The sequence below is a fragment of the Ranitomeya variabilis genome, chromosome 3 (assembly GCF_051348905.1).
Source record: "Ranitomeya variabilis isolate aRanVar5 chromosome 3, aRanVar5.hap1, whole genome shotgun sequence".
Classification (NCBI taxonomy): Eukaryota; Metazoa; Chordata; class Amphibia; order Anura; family Dendrobatidae; genus Ranitomeya; species Ranitomeya variabilis.
The window spans coordinates 90,180,815-90,195,908 of NC_135234.1; the positions used below are offsets into that span (position 1 = coordinate 90,180,815).

At 43.7% G+C, this 15,094-nt stretch overlaps 1 protein-coding gene across 1 annotated transcript in view; it reads left to right on the forward strand.

The window, feature by feature from the left end:
• Positions 1-15,094, forward strand: part of HIP1 (huntingtin interacting protein 1) — a 173,844-nt gene that overhangs the window by 133,332 nt on the left and 25,418 nt on the right. Inside the window, exons 23-28 of the mRNA XM_077294376.1 lie at positions 814-872; positions 3,131-3,224; positions 7,030-7,130; positions 8,270-8,375; positions 12,545-12,668; positions 12,798-12,859. Coding sequence (XP_077150491.1) covers positions 814-872; positions 3,131-3,224; positions 7,030-7,130; positions 8,270-8,375; positions 12,545-12,668; positions 12,798-12,859 — 546 coding nt within the window. The remainder of the gene's footprint in view (positions 1-813; positions 873-3,130; positions 3,225-7,029; positions 7,131-8,269; positions 8,376-12,544; positions 12,669-12,797; positions 12,860-15,094) is intronic.

The window sequence follows — 15,094 nt, forward strand, 5'->3', positions numbered from 1 at the left end:
ATAGGCTTCTCCTGCTTTGTGGATTTCTACCATTTTCATTTTCAGAGTGCTAGGCAGCTAATTAGAAGAACCCATGGCTGCTGTTTTTTGGCACAAGGTTAGATGAGGCTGGGTTTTTATAAAGTTGAGAAATTTGCCTCACCTGGCCTTCCCTAATGATTATAGTAAACAAACCATCACTCTAAAAGGCTAATTAAGATCTGAAACCTGAGCACACAAATCTCCAAGGGTGCCCAAACTTTTACAGCAGCCCATTTTCCTTTTTGTCATTTCTAAAATGTAATAGATGACAATAGATTTTTTGGCCTAAAATACAAAGGAAATGTGTCAACTTTAACTTTAGGCCTTTTAGAGATCATTTCATCTTCAATTTGCTTAACTGTGCACAGTAACAGTAATTTTGAGAGGGTGCCCAAACTTTGACCCTCTTTTATAAATGGACATTATACATTTTTATGGTTGCAGTGAAACATTTCTGTAGCTGTTGGAGAGGCCAAGGGGATTCTGACAATGATGCTTCTTAGATTTGGGAGGTCAGGAAGATTTTAATTGAGTATCTTTTTGTAGCAAAGGTTATAATTCCTGCACGGCTCCCTCTGGGCCTTTATATCACTGCTGATTCATACTATGAGGTGTTATACAGGAGGTTTACCTGTCGTCCTATGGAAAATTATAGTTATCACGACATGACATGAACAATGGAAGAAACAGTTCCGCTACACCTGAAATTCAGCTAATATTGACATCTTGAACAGGTAATCTGTCAGAAAGATCAGATTGCGGTGATCTCATAAACCTTTTTTTTTCTTCCAGGAAATGCTAAAAAAATCTCGCACAGACGATACTGGACTAAAATTACAAGTGAATGAACAGTAAGTGAATCAGTAATGTGCGCACTGCTCCAGCATTCCTGGCCAAGTCAATGAGGCAGACGTACTACAGCCGACCATACACATTAGATGGCTGTATAAAGGCTTGGCCAATCCTTTGACGGCAGCCATCTTGGCCGGTATTCCCATTCACTTGTGCACTCATTCGGAGGAGTGCTTCAGTTGTCTATGAAAGAACCGTTGCCAGACATGTCTGTCGACGTCTGATCCCAGGGAAAAGAAAGCGATCTGCAGTCAGCTATCAAACACCCTTGAATGACATTTCTCCTGACAATCAGTCATCCGAGGCCTCCATACACATTAGTCGGCCGAATCCATGATATCAGCAGGTTCAGGAGACATTAGTCTAATGTGTATAGAGGCCTTAATACCAAGCAATTGTTAGACAATGAAGCCAGCCTCAAAACACACAGCACACGGATTATATGAATTTCACACAAGTAAAACATCCAGTAAAATATGTTTCACCTTTATTATTAGACAACTCTAAAATTCCATTTACAAGTGAAGTGCAATTAACAATCAGTGGCCGAAAATAAGCCCAGGGGAAATGCCACGTATCATATTAAATACAAGTAGGAGGCTACCAGTCACTGATATGTACCAACTATAGTGTGTAAACCATTGACAAGTACCTGCACACCATACTAGCGTGATATCACGCGGACATTAGGGTGAAAGCGGCCAACCAGTTTGTGAAAAGCTGCCAACCAGTTGGTGAAAAGCTGCCAACCAGTTGGTGAAAAGCTGCCAACCAGTTGGTGAAAAGCTGAGAACCAGTTGGTGAAAAGCTGCTTATAAACATACATGTAAAGATGTAAGAGATGATCTATGAAGCCGCACATGTCAGTTCGAAATATAAAATTGTGGAGATCGTCCATCAGAAATCCTACACACCTGACCCTTCTCTCTCCAGCATCATTTGCCAGAGGTCCCGATACACATTAGACTGTTGGCCAAATCCACCAATATCCGCGGATTCAGCTGACATTAGTCTAATGTGTATGGGGGTCTTTAGACTTGACGGTCTTCATGTGCATCACATTTATCACATTGGCTCATGCAGATTAATAGATTTTGCGCAGTTTTAGATACTTTTCTCTAGCTTTTCACCACCTCTTGGCCGGCTTGTATAAATCTCAATTTTGTGGCTGGTACCAATTATTCACCCATGTAAATGTGCCATTGATTAGTTGGTGAATTTGCGAAATGCTTGTTCATCATCTGTTTGTAATTTATGCTGGCCTAAAATTATCATTGTCATCGGCACACCTTCCCTTGTAAACTAGGGAAGTGCTGTCGAGAATATGCAATATTGGGACCGAATAATTGCGTTAATGATTATTCAATCCCCATCTAATCATTGCATTACATGTAAAGAGCCATCACTGATGGATAATCATTTCTTTTTTTTTTTTTTTTAAGTGTAAGCCTAGCTGAAGGGCACATTCAGACGTCCATGCAAATAGGGCCGTGATCAGACTGCAATGCACAGAATGGCCGCCGGACTCCCGACTCAAGCGTGACAGTTTTACAGAAATATATGAAGCTGTCACAGAGACCCGTGGTTAGTCCGTACATTGCGGTCTGATCTCAGGCCGATTTGCACAGGTTTCTGCATGCATCCTTAATCGACAATTGCTTAGCATCAAAAAAAGGGACTTGTTAAAATGCAGGAAAAGAGTGCAATACAGACATGGTGGTGCTTCAGGGAGGCTATGGCAGCGGACAGAATCCTTTTAAAGGGAATATATCATCTGAACAAGACCTATTTTAAATCAAAATTGAATTACAAATGAGTAAAGAAATGTGCCCTGCCCTGGTCAGGGGTCCATTTTATACTCCATGACAGGTGGATGCCAGACCAAGGTAGTGCAAGTCTTTTTGCTTATCTTCATTTTTTATCACTATATTAAAAAAAATTTCAATTTTCCCACTGGCCATTAGGTCCAATTTCAGACTTTACACCTCCTTATTTCACAAGGGCAACAATAGACTAACTCAGACCCTATTTGTTTGTATTGTATAGAAGCATTTTCCGAGCATGGACAGACATGTTAACATTCTTTGTAATGCTGTCTGTGATGATAATGAGGAAGATGCTGAAAAGTCATCTGTAGAATGCAGGAAAAAACTCTAATAAAAGGCCTGGGGCAAGGAGGAAAATTCCAAGAATTCTGATTATTTGTATTTAGACAATCTACTTCTTTTATTTTGCTTTGCTTATCTGTGTTTTGCAGGATTTTAGGATCATGCACAGATCTCATGCAGGCGATTCAAGCTTTGATACTGGCCTCAAAGGACCTCCAGAAGGAGATTGTGGAGAGTGGCAGAGTCAGTAAATCTATTTCTTCTGTATGGTTAAATTTCAATAACTGAGCATAGTCTGGTGCTGGTAAAAATGCCAGGTCAGGTTTGGCATTCTTTTGCACCTCTTGTTAAAAAGTGGGTAACATCATCAGAAATACCATATTTTTCAACCTATGAGACACACCGGACCATAAGAAGCACCTAGGTGTTGGAGGAGGAAATTAGAAAAAAAAATTAAGCAAAAAAATGAGAGCAATTCTGTGCTAACATCCTCTATCCTGGTATATATGGCCCCCTCATCCCCATCCTGGTATGCATGGCCTCCTCATCCCCATCCTGGTATGCATGGCCTCCTCATCCCCATCCTGGTATGCATGGCCTCCTCAACACTATCCTGGTATACATAGCCCCCTCATCCCCATCCTGGTATGCATGGCCCTCTCATCCCTATCCTGGTATGCATGGCCTCCTCAACACTATCCTGGCATGCATAGCCTCCTCATCTTTATCCTGGTATGCATGGCCTCCTCATCCCTATCCTGGTATGCATGGCGCCCATACCCATCCCTATCCTGGTATACATAGTCCCCTCATCCCTATCCTGGTATGCATGGCGCCCATACCCATCCCTATCCTGGTATACATAGCCCCCTCATCTCTATCCTGGTATGCATGGCCTTCTCATTCCTATCCTGGTATGCATGGCGCCCATACCCATCCCTATCCTGGTATGCATGGCCTTCTCATCCCTATGCTGGTATGCATGGCGCTCATACCCATCCCTATCCTGGTATGCATGGCGCCCAACCCATCCCTATCCTGGTATATATGGCCCCCTCATCCCTATCCTGGTATGCATCGCCCTCCTCCTTGTCTTGGTATGCATCGCCCCCATCCCTATCCTGGTATGAACGGCTCCCTCATCCCCATCCTGTTATGTATCCCCCCTCATCCTTGTCTTGGTATGCATCGCCCCATCCTGGTATGAACGGCTCCCTCATCGCCATCCTGTTATGCATCTCCCTTCATCCTTGTGTTGGTATGCATCGCCCCATCCCCATCCTGGTATGAACGGCTCCCTCATCCCCATCCTGTTATGCACGGCCCCCTCATCCCTATCCTGGTATGCATGGCGCCCATACCCATCCCTATCCTGGTATACATAGCCCCCTCATCTCTATCCTGGTATGCATGGCCTTCTCATTCCTATCCTGGTATGCATGGCGCCCATACCCAACCCTATCCTGGTATGCATGGCCTTCTCATCCCTATGCTGGTATGCATGGAGCCCATACCCATCCCTATCCTGGTATGCATCGCCCTCCTTGTCTTGGTATGCATCGCCCCCATTCCTATCCTGGTATGAACGGCTCCCTCATCCCCATCCTGTTATGCATCGCCCTTCATCCTTGTGTTGGTATGCATGGTTCCTCATCCCCATCCTGGTATGAACGGCTCCCTCATCCCCATCCTGTTATGCACGGCCTCCTCATCCCTATCCTGGTATGCATGGCGCCCATACCCATCCCTATCCTGGTATACATAGCCCCCTCATCTCTATCCTGGTATGCATGGCCTTCTCATTCCTATCCTGGTATGCATGGCGCCCATACCCATCCCTATCCTGGTATGCATGGCCTTCTCATCCCTATGCTGGTATGCATGGAGCCCATACCCATCCCTATCCTGGTATGCATCGCCCTCCTTGTCTTGGTATGCATCGCCCCCATTCCTATCCTGGTATGAACGGCTCCCTCATCCCCATCCTGTTATGCATCGCCCTTCATCCTTGTGTTGGTATGCATGGTTCCTCATCCCCATCCTGGTATGAACGGCTCCCTCATCCCCATCCTGTTATGCACGGCCTCCTCATCCCTATCCTGGTATGCATGGCGCCCATACCCATCCCTATCCTGGTATACATAGCCCCCTCATCTCTATCCTGGTATGCATGGCCTTCTCATCCCTATCCTGGTATGCATGGCGCCCATACCCATCCCTATCCTGGTATGCATGGCCTTCTCATCCCTATGCTGGTATGCATGGAGCCCATACCCATCCCTATCCTGGTATGCATCGCCCTCCTTGTCTTGGTATGCATCGCCCCCATTCCTATCCTGGTATGAACGGCTCCCTCATCCCCATCCTGTTATGCACGGCCTCCTCATCCCTATCCTGGTATGCATGTCCCCATCCTTATCCTGGTATGCACAGCCTCCTCATCCCTATCCTGGTAAGCATGGCCCCATCCTTATCATGGTATGCATGGCCTCCTCATCCCTATCCTGGTATGCATGGCCCCATCAGAAAAACAATAAAAAAAACATAAACAACTCTATTTACCTTCCTGCGAACGCTCGCAGCGTCCTGTTCCGATGCCAGCAGCTGATTTATGCTTGTAAGCAGTGCGTGGCTCTGACGTCATGTGCTGCTTACAAGCTGAGGACAGCTGCCGGAATACTCACTGCTCCCCACGTCGGGACTATGTGCGTGGAGAGTAGTGAATATTCATTGCTATTTAATAGCAGGCACAGTGTTAGCCTCAGCTGCTGGCCTCCTGCATCTGCCAGGCTGTCACGTGTGCCCACTACCAAAGGGAACGAATATTCACTGCATTCCACGTCTATGAGAGTGGAGAGTGAAGCTTACATACTTATTTATGTGTTTATTGATGGGACTTGTGGTTCCTATGTAACCGAGATCCATTGCAGCATCTATCAGCGCCTTGCAGAGTGGTGTTTCCTTCTGGAACTGCTTCCACATTTTCTTTGACTTCTTGTTGTCCACTGGACATCTTGCATAGATATTTCTGTAGTTTGCGGATCAACAGACTGGCCTGAAGTAAAAAATGTTCCTTATACAAGCAGAAGACTCTTCAAGTTTTGTTATTTCTTTAAAAAAAAATTTTGTAAGTTTTTGAAAGCCTGAAGAAGTGTTTAAAGATACTCTGTCAGCAGATATTTGCTATGTAATCCTAAAGCAGCATGATGTAGGACACATTGATTCCAGCAATGTGTTACTTACTGGGCTGCATGGTGTAGTTTTGATAGAATCCCTTTTTTCTGCTGCAGATGTAGCAGAGCTCAGAATACTGGGATCTGTATAACCCTGCCCACATCCCTGATTGGCAGCTTCCTGTGTATACTGTGCATTGTCAGCTAGCTGCCAATCAGTGGTGGGGTTACACTAATTAGCTGGACTGCCTGGCACGTGAGATGTAGTCCTCAAGTGATGATCTGATAATAAAACCCTATTTGTATTGAAACTACATCACACAGCCTAATAAGTGACATATCCATGAAATCAGTCTCTGTTGCCCTATATTATGTTACTCTCAGATACAGTTGAGCGAGTATGTTCGGAAACAATGGCCGAATCCGAATTTACCATTTTTGTGCCATTTTTGTACCCTATTCATGCCGAATTTATGTTTGATGATCGGTTCCGAACATATTTGCTCAACTCTACTCCCATTGACTCAAATGACTGTCAGCAAATATTGCAAATTCAATATTCGCCTACTATCGTAATTCAAACCAAATTTTTCCAAATTCGCTTAACTCTACCCTCAGATTAAATAGCAAACACCTTCTGACAGATTCCCTTTGAAAGACATTCAAAAACCTGTAAAATCTTTTATTCATTATGTTAGCCTTTTTTCCGACAGTGTGAACATGGGCTTATGCTGCTTGATGCAAGTCTTATTTTTAGTGTAGTCAAGTTTTTCAATTCATTTTCACTGTTTTTGCTCGTCTGATTGTAGTGAGATGCCAACTCTTCCGTCTAACGTCAGTGGACATGTTCACCATCTATGTTCATTTTTCTGCAGGGTTCAGCTTCTCTCAAAGAATTTTATGCCAGAAACTCAAGATGGACAGAAGGACTAATCTCAGCTTCCAAGGCTGTGGGCTGGGGCGCTACTGTCATGGTGTACGTGAGCTTCTTGTTTTATATTCACCAGGTATATACTGAAAAGGAGTATTCCGGTTACAAGAAGTTAGCACAGGATAGGGAATTAACTTCTAGATAAGTGGGGTTCAAACCATTGAGGCCCCCACCAAGCGCCACAAATGGGCACTTTTGTCCCCCCACCTGAATTGGACATTGCTCCATTCATTATCTGATATTCCTCTAACCGGAATACCCCTTTAAGGGGTTGTCCCACATTAAATGTTTAATTTGATATGTGATATGGAGCCCACTGCTGTCCGCCTGAATCTGATGAGAAGGAGCCGTGTCTCGTGCATGGATTTACTGTTGAATCGCTCCATGCTATGTACAATGGGATCTATGTGGGTGACGAATGTGCTGGGAGTGTGTGACCACCCACACTGGACACATTAGGTGGACCTTCTGATGTGAAAGTAAAATATCAGCAGAGGTTGTTCCAAACCAAGTATTAAATATCAAAATCTAGATACAGAATTTTTTTTAATATTATTCAAATTGAAACATTTTTTATATTTTGCAAGATATAAGAAAGAAAATGAATGTTTATTCATGGGACAACCTCTTCAAAGTTGCTCACACTGCTGGACTTATTTTAGAGACCAGGTTCTTTAAATGTTCTATTATTTATTTTGTTTAATTCTCTTAGAGGGTTTCTTCAAGCATGTAATAAAATGGCCCCGTCACATAGTTCAAACAGCAAAAAGTCCTATTCAGATGTCAGGATGGGCTGCAGTTTGAAGAAACACTGCTAAGCACACCTACCTCAGTGAGTCGAGGAGAAGGACTGTGACCGAAAAATACATTTGCTCCACGACTGACTGCACACGTAGGACTGAGGCAAGAAAAAAAAATCCTTTGTGCTCAGCCAGCCAAGGAAAAGATTTTTTTCTTCTCGTCATATCCTTCCCCTCAGCTCACAGAGGTTTGTGTGCTTACGATAACTGCTTGTCTCCTGCTTCTTATCATTGAGAGAAGCGGAAAAGAAAGCAGAGCAGCCCCTCTCTTACTGGGAAATATGTTATTTTTAGTGATAGATTCATTCTTTCATGTATTACACCATATGCCTTTTTGGCTATTTTTACTTTCGGATAGCTTTTCTTATCTTCCATCTTTTTCAGTGATGCTGCAGACCTTGTGGTCCAAGGAAAAGGGAAATTTGAAGATCTCATTGTTTGTTCCCATGAAATTGCAGCCAGCACTGCCCAACTCGTAGCAGCTTCCAAGGTATATTCCATATACTGTAAGAGATCAGATTAGTACAGTGACATCGCTCTTGACAAGGGTTGACTTTTGCAAAGCGTTTTCCATCTCCATTTTTTAGCCATCTCCAAACGTCATATCATGACTACTGGATACAGGTTGGATCCTGAGTCATTTGTTAGGACATGACCAAAACTATAATAATAATATTCTTTATTTTTATGTAGCACTAACATATTCTGCAGCACTAACATATTCCGCAGCACTTTACAGTTTGCACACATTATCATCACTGTCCCGATGGGGCTCACAATCTAAATTCCCTATCAGTATCTCTTTGGAATGTGGGAGGAAACCGGAGTACCCGGAGGAAACCTACGCAAACACGGGGAGAACATACAAACTCCTTGCAGATGTTGTCCTTGGTGGGATTTGAACCCAGGACTCCAGGCTGCAGTGCTAACCACTGAGTCACCGTGCTGCCCCACAATAACTATATGGCCCAAATAAAATATACTACACGTTATTTTGGTGTTTGATGCCCACAGCTTTATTTAAAAACAAATGACTACAACAATCACAGAAGGAGATATATGAAATTCTAGGCAAGTATATGCTGAGATTCACAGATACCTTAAGGTCCCCCCGCTGCCTGACAGTCACCGGCAGGCATCGATCCATGGGCAGCACACTCTGACTTGCCTCACTAGAAAAGCTAGTCCACTTCAAGAGCTCCAGTGCCCCTACAAAGATCCTATTCCCATCCGCGCGGGGACTTCGACTATCAAATGGCAGAATACGGTGGTGTACCGCCCCATGGGGCGGCCTCCCTGCCTGGCATACCGATTTTATGGTATCTGCTTTCTGAGAATGTAGATACCGGTGAATATAATAGTGAAACTGGTAGCGACTAGCTCCCTTCTGCACCATTCAGCCGCTGCAGCTGAGTGTCTCAGTATAGCATGTGCGCTGATGTCACTGGATCATGCATGCCTGCTGCGTGGTACCTCAGTTATATGCTGCATAGGCCAGATCAGAAGGAACCAGGATAGATGTGTAGTTTTAGTTATTTGTTTCTTTATTTTTGTCAGTCAATAATTGTGGGAAACATAATACTGTGTTGGGGACTATGAGGGTCATTATACTTTGTGTGGGGGCTGTGGGGATTACCATATTGTCTGGACATCTATGGGAGCATCATACTTTGTGTGGGGCTGTGGGGGCATTATACAGTGTGAGGGCATCAAACTGAGTGGGGAGCTATGGGGTCTATCATATTGTGTGTGGGGAGATGGGGGGTATATAATACTGTATGTAGGGTGCTGGAAACACATACTTGTGTGTGTGTGTGTGTGTGTAGGGAGCTGTGGAGTACATCATACTGTATGTAGTTGACTGAAGAGTACAGCATAATGTGTGTGGGGTACATCATATTCTGTGGTGAGACCTGGGGGGGGGTTCATCATTCTGTGTACAAGGTAGGCTGTGGGGACATCATACTATATAGAGAGTTTTGGGGGCCATCATACTGTGTATGGGGAGGCTGTAGGGACATCATACTATGTAGAGAGCTGTGGGGACTTCATACTGTGTATGGGGAGGCTGTAGGGACATCATACTATGTAGAAAGCTGTAGAGGCCATCATGCTTTGTGTAGGAAGCAGTGGGGACATCATACTATGTAGAGAGCTGTAGGGGCCATAATGCTATGTTTGGGACACTTTGGGGACATCATACTATGTAGAGAACAGTTGGGGCCATCATATTGGGCAGCACGGTGGCGCAGTGGTTAGAACAGCAGCCTCTGCAAAGAGTTTGTATGTTCTCTCCGTGTTTGCGTGGGTTTCCTCCGGGCACTCCGGTTTCCTCCCACATTCCAAAGACATACTGATAGGGAATTTAGATTGTGAGCCCCATCGGGGACAGCGATGATAATGTGTACAAACTGTAAAGCGCTGCGTAATATGTTAGCGCTATATAAAAATAAAGATTATTATTATTTTTATTGTGTGTTGGAGGCTGTAGGGACATCATACTATATAGAGAGCTGTGGGCCCATCATGCTATGTGTGGGAGGCTGTGGGGACATCATACTATGTAGAGAGCTGTAGAGGCCATCATGTTTTGTGTGGGAAGCTGTGGAGACATCATACTATGTAGAGAGCTGTAGGGGCCATCATGCTATGTTTGGGACACTGTGGGGACATCATAATATGTAGAGAATGGTGGGGGCCATCATACTGTGTGTTAAAGGCTGTGGGGACATCATACTATGTAGAGGCCATCATGCTTTGTGTGGGAGGGCTAGGGAGCATCATACTATGTAGAGAGCTGTAGTGGCCATCATGCTATGTGTGGGACACTGTGGAGACATCATACTATGTAGAGAGCTGTGGGGGCCATTATACTGTGTGTTGGAGGCTGTGGAGACATCATACTATGTAGAGAGCTGTAGGGGCCATCATGCTATATGTAGGAGGCTGTGGGGGCATCATACAATGTAGAGAGCTGTGGGGGGCATCATGCTGTGTGTGGGAGGCAGTGGAGCATCACACTGTGTGAGGGGAGCTGTTGATCATAGCAGAAGGGTTGAATAATATGATCTGTATGATTTATAAACTTTATAAAAAGCTGTAATTTAAGTTTTTACTACCTGCAACAAATAAGAATACATATTACAACTAGCTCATGGTAACATGTAATAGCAGTAGTGACTAATCACCATATTTAATTCTGCTCAATATTAAGTGATAAAAATTAATACAAAATAATAATTAAAAACTACTAAGCAAAATTAAGTTCGGCCTTTTAGTTTAGCCCTCCACAACAGTCATGGTCTCTAATGCCCACTCTCTGCTTAGACGGTTAATGTCAAAATGCAAATCAACATTTTCAAAATTACATGATGGCATGTGTGCAAAACAGAAGATGACAGATACGGTAAATAAAACATGCAATGATAGATACGTTAAGTCAACTTAAACAGGATAAGCAGTCAAGTAAAATATCAAATATACAGTTGCACAGTAAAATTTAAAAAATTGGGAAGTTTGGAGGGAAATGTTTCTTCTGGTGAATGAAAGAGGAAGAGCCAGTGAGACGGGAAGTTACATCTCTTCTTAAACCTCCACAATCCCAACAGTAAAACACCAAGAACGGACGGACTCCTATTTCTAATTTCAATAGACAATAGTTTAGTGTTGCAGCCAGGATCATATTCCTCACCAACTGTTTTTCCTATGCCTCTACCTTGTGCCAGTCATTACACTGGTTACCCATCCACTCCAGAATCCAGTACAAAATTAATACCCTCACCCACAAAGCGCTCCATGGCTCAGCTCCATCCTACATCTCCTCCCTGGTCTCAGTCTACCACCCTACCCGTGCTCTCCATTCTGCTAATGACCTGAGGTTAACATCCTCAGTAATCAGAACCTCCCACTCCCATCTCCAAGACTTTACACGTGCTGCGCCGATTCTTTGGAATGCCCTACCCAGGTTAATACGATTAATCCCCAATCCCCATAGTTTTAAGCGTGCCCTAAAAATGCATTTGTTCAGACTGGTCCACTGCCTCAACGCATTAACCTAACTATCCCTGTGTCGCCCATTCAAAAAACTCAAACCATAATCAGGTTCCTCGCATCATGTTCTCATACACTTTATGCATTTAATTAGCCCTCTGTATCTGTACTGTTACATATTTAGGCTGATAACTGGTTCATGCATCATTACATGAACATCCAAACAACGAAAGCAAATGTTACCATCCACCTCTCGTGTCTCCCATTTTCCTCATAGTTTGTAAGCTTGCGAGCAGGGCCCTCATTCCTCTTGGCATCTGTTTTGATCTGTGTTTACATTATAGAGGGGATTTGTACAGACAATAGACATTACAGCATAACAATAAAGCGCTGCGGAATATGTTAGCGCTATATAAATAAAATTATTATTATAGTGCAATAGACAATAACTACTACATGTCATCTTCCCCCCTTCTTCACAGTGTTGTGTCCCCATCACTTAGTACTGAGAGAGTAGGCAAGAGGGTCAGTATAGGAGCAAACAGGCAATGAAGATGTTACTAGCTGGACTAAATCCCCATATGTGCATTGAAAAATCTATTTTGTGAGTTTTTCCTTCTTAGTTTCACAACAATCAGTGCCATGATCTATTTTCTCTAATTTCTGTAGGTAAAGGCAGAGAAGAACAGTTCTAATCTGACAAGACTCCAACAAGCCTCTAAAGTTGTAAATCACAATGCCGCCGGTGTCGTGGCCTCCACAAAATCAGTGAAGTCTCAGATTGAAGAAGTAGGTAAGTACAAACTTATATCCTTCTTCTTTTCGAGCATAATTTTTATGGACCCTGGAACATTAATCCAGCATTATTAACAACTCACCCATCAAGACTGATCTATTATGTCTTCCTTTCTTCTATGAACAGAAACAATGGATTTCTCTAGTATGACTCTAACACAGATCAAGCGCCAAGAGATGGACTCCCAGGTATTAATTACATGTATACCTTTCCTAATTTTACATCTAATTGCTTAAATTAGTCTAATATATTCTCATCCAAGTAAGTGTAAAGTGAGAAAACAATAATATACGATAATGATACGATAATGTACACTGTCTTCTTTGCCATTCCTATATTAAACTAATAGAAATAACTTCATTATATTTCTTGTGTATTAATGGGAACCTGTCAACTAATTCATGCTGCCTGAACCACAGGCAGCATAAATCAAAGACCAGCTGCACTACTGTAGTCAGGTGCAATTCACTTTGTGACGGCTGTTGGTGTGGACTCACTGCGTCACTGGCTGGGCTTTCTCTGGATGGGGTTAACTAAGTGGCTACCTGGTCACGATTAGAGGCTCTCATTGTGAGCATAGGCTTGGGCCATTAAGGTAGTCACTAGGTACCACTCCAGGGCAATCCCTGGACCTGCAGCAGCTGACCAAAGGGTCATGATCACAGATGCGAAGCACAGAGGACGTAAACAAATATGGTCAATAATTCCAAGATCGGGGTGGGCAGTACAGGTTCAGAATACAAAGCCGGGGTCAGAAGCAGAGAGGTCAGATAAAATGAGTACACAATCCAGGTCAGTCACAGGAGAGTCAGAACAGGAATGCACCAAGACAGGTATCTAGCAACGGTCTGGAACTAGGAACCTAAGTTCAGGCAAGTTGTGGAGGGAGGAGCTGCCTAATATATTCCATGCTGGCAGGGGATAGGCAGAGGAAGCAAAACACTGCGGGACTTCCTACAGTGTGCTGGCCGTGCCTCCCTTTAGCTAGGTGGAGAAAGCAGAAAGATGCAGCAGTGCTGGGAGTGCTGGAAGAGGCAACTCAGTGAGACAAGATGACACAGGGAGGAGTAGAGCTGCGAGCACAGTGAGTAGGACAGCACCCACTAACTGTGTGAGACACACTTTCAAACACCGCAAAAGCGTTGAAAAGTCAGCTTTATACGTCTTGGCCAACTAGTCTGAACATGGGCCTGGGAATTTCTCCCTGGGGCGTTCCCCCTAGCCAGACAGGTCTCTCATGTCAGTCATGGGAAGCTGGAGTAAATCTACCTGTGTCTGATAAATCAGTTGACAGGTCCACGTTAGTACTAGGCCTAAATATGGCCTATTAAATGACAACTTAAGGCTGTGTTTAGATATTGCAGCCAGGGGACTTTTTTTCTCTGTTTTCCAAAATCAAAGTTCTGCACTATGGCAAAGTTTTGCCGTAATTTCAGACAAGAAACGTAGCGAAAATGGACCTCAGCTACAGCTTTTGAACACATCAGTAAAAGTAAACTTCTGGAAAAGCAAGGTTTTCACCTTGAAATTATTGTGCAGTGAGTCATTCAGTATTCTGGCCCCGTGTTTGGTGAGCAGTAACATATTATTGTAAAGTTGCAGGCTGCTCGACCACAGGTACATCATCTCCAGTGCCAGATGCGAAGTGAGAGGTAATTGTTCCATGCACTGTAACAAAAACTAGGAGCGACAGCTGACATAGGTCCTGATGATGGGGCAACCCAAAATGCGATGATAGATGTTTTTTACCTCTGTAATGATTGAGTACATTTTTATCAATTTGGATCATCTTTCAACCCCATCGGCTTGGTGGGATTCAGAAGGTGCACTGGGAAGAGAGGGGGATATTGGGATCCTCTTCCCTCACAGAGTAAGTGCCGTCTTATTGTGGTTTTGCATATCCACAGTCCATCCTTGCTTTGGCGGCTGGCTCTCCTGTTCTTAGTTTATTTTTGACCACATGGGGTCCAGAGCGAGGGCCTCTTATGGTGGCAGCAGGCTGACTGGAACAATTGTTTGGATGTATTTGAGTGACAGGTCTTTTCCTTGTTACCCACATCCCGTTTATTTGTATTTTTTTCTTGTGTCCAGAGTCCTATGCCTTTAATTCTTCCATTCAGGTCACTGTTCCTCATGGAACAGAGTAAGCAACCATTATTTTTTGGTATAAGCGGCAATTTTATTGAGGGGACCTTACAGTCCAGTGTAGAACGTCACTTCATGTCCAGCTGCCTAAGGTTCATCTTTAAATATTCATCTTATAAAGAAATGAATTTTGTGGTAAGTCCTCTGATTAATCAAAGGATGACACTTGAGAAATCTGTGGTTTGTTAAAGGAAAAAAGCAGAGAATATGGTAAAAGGTTAATAAATGAAATCCCACATGAGAGCTGGTGGAATCGCAGCTAAGATCGCATTTTAGCC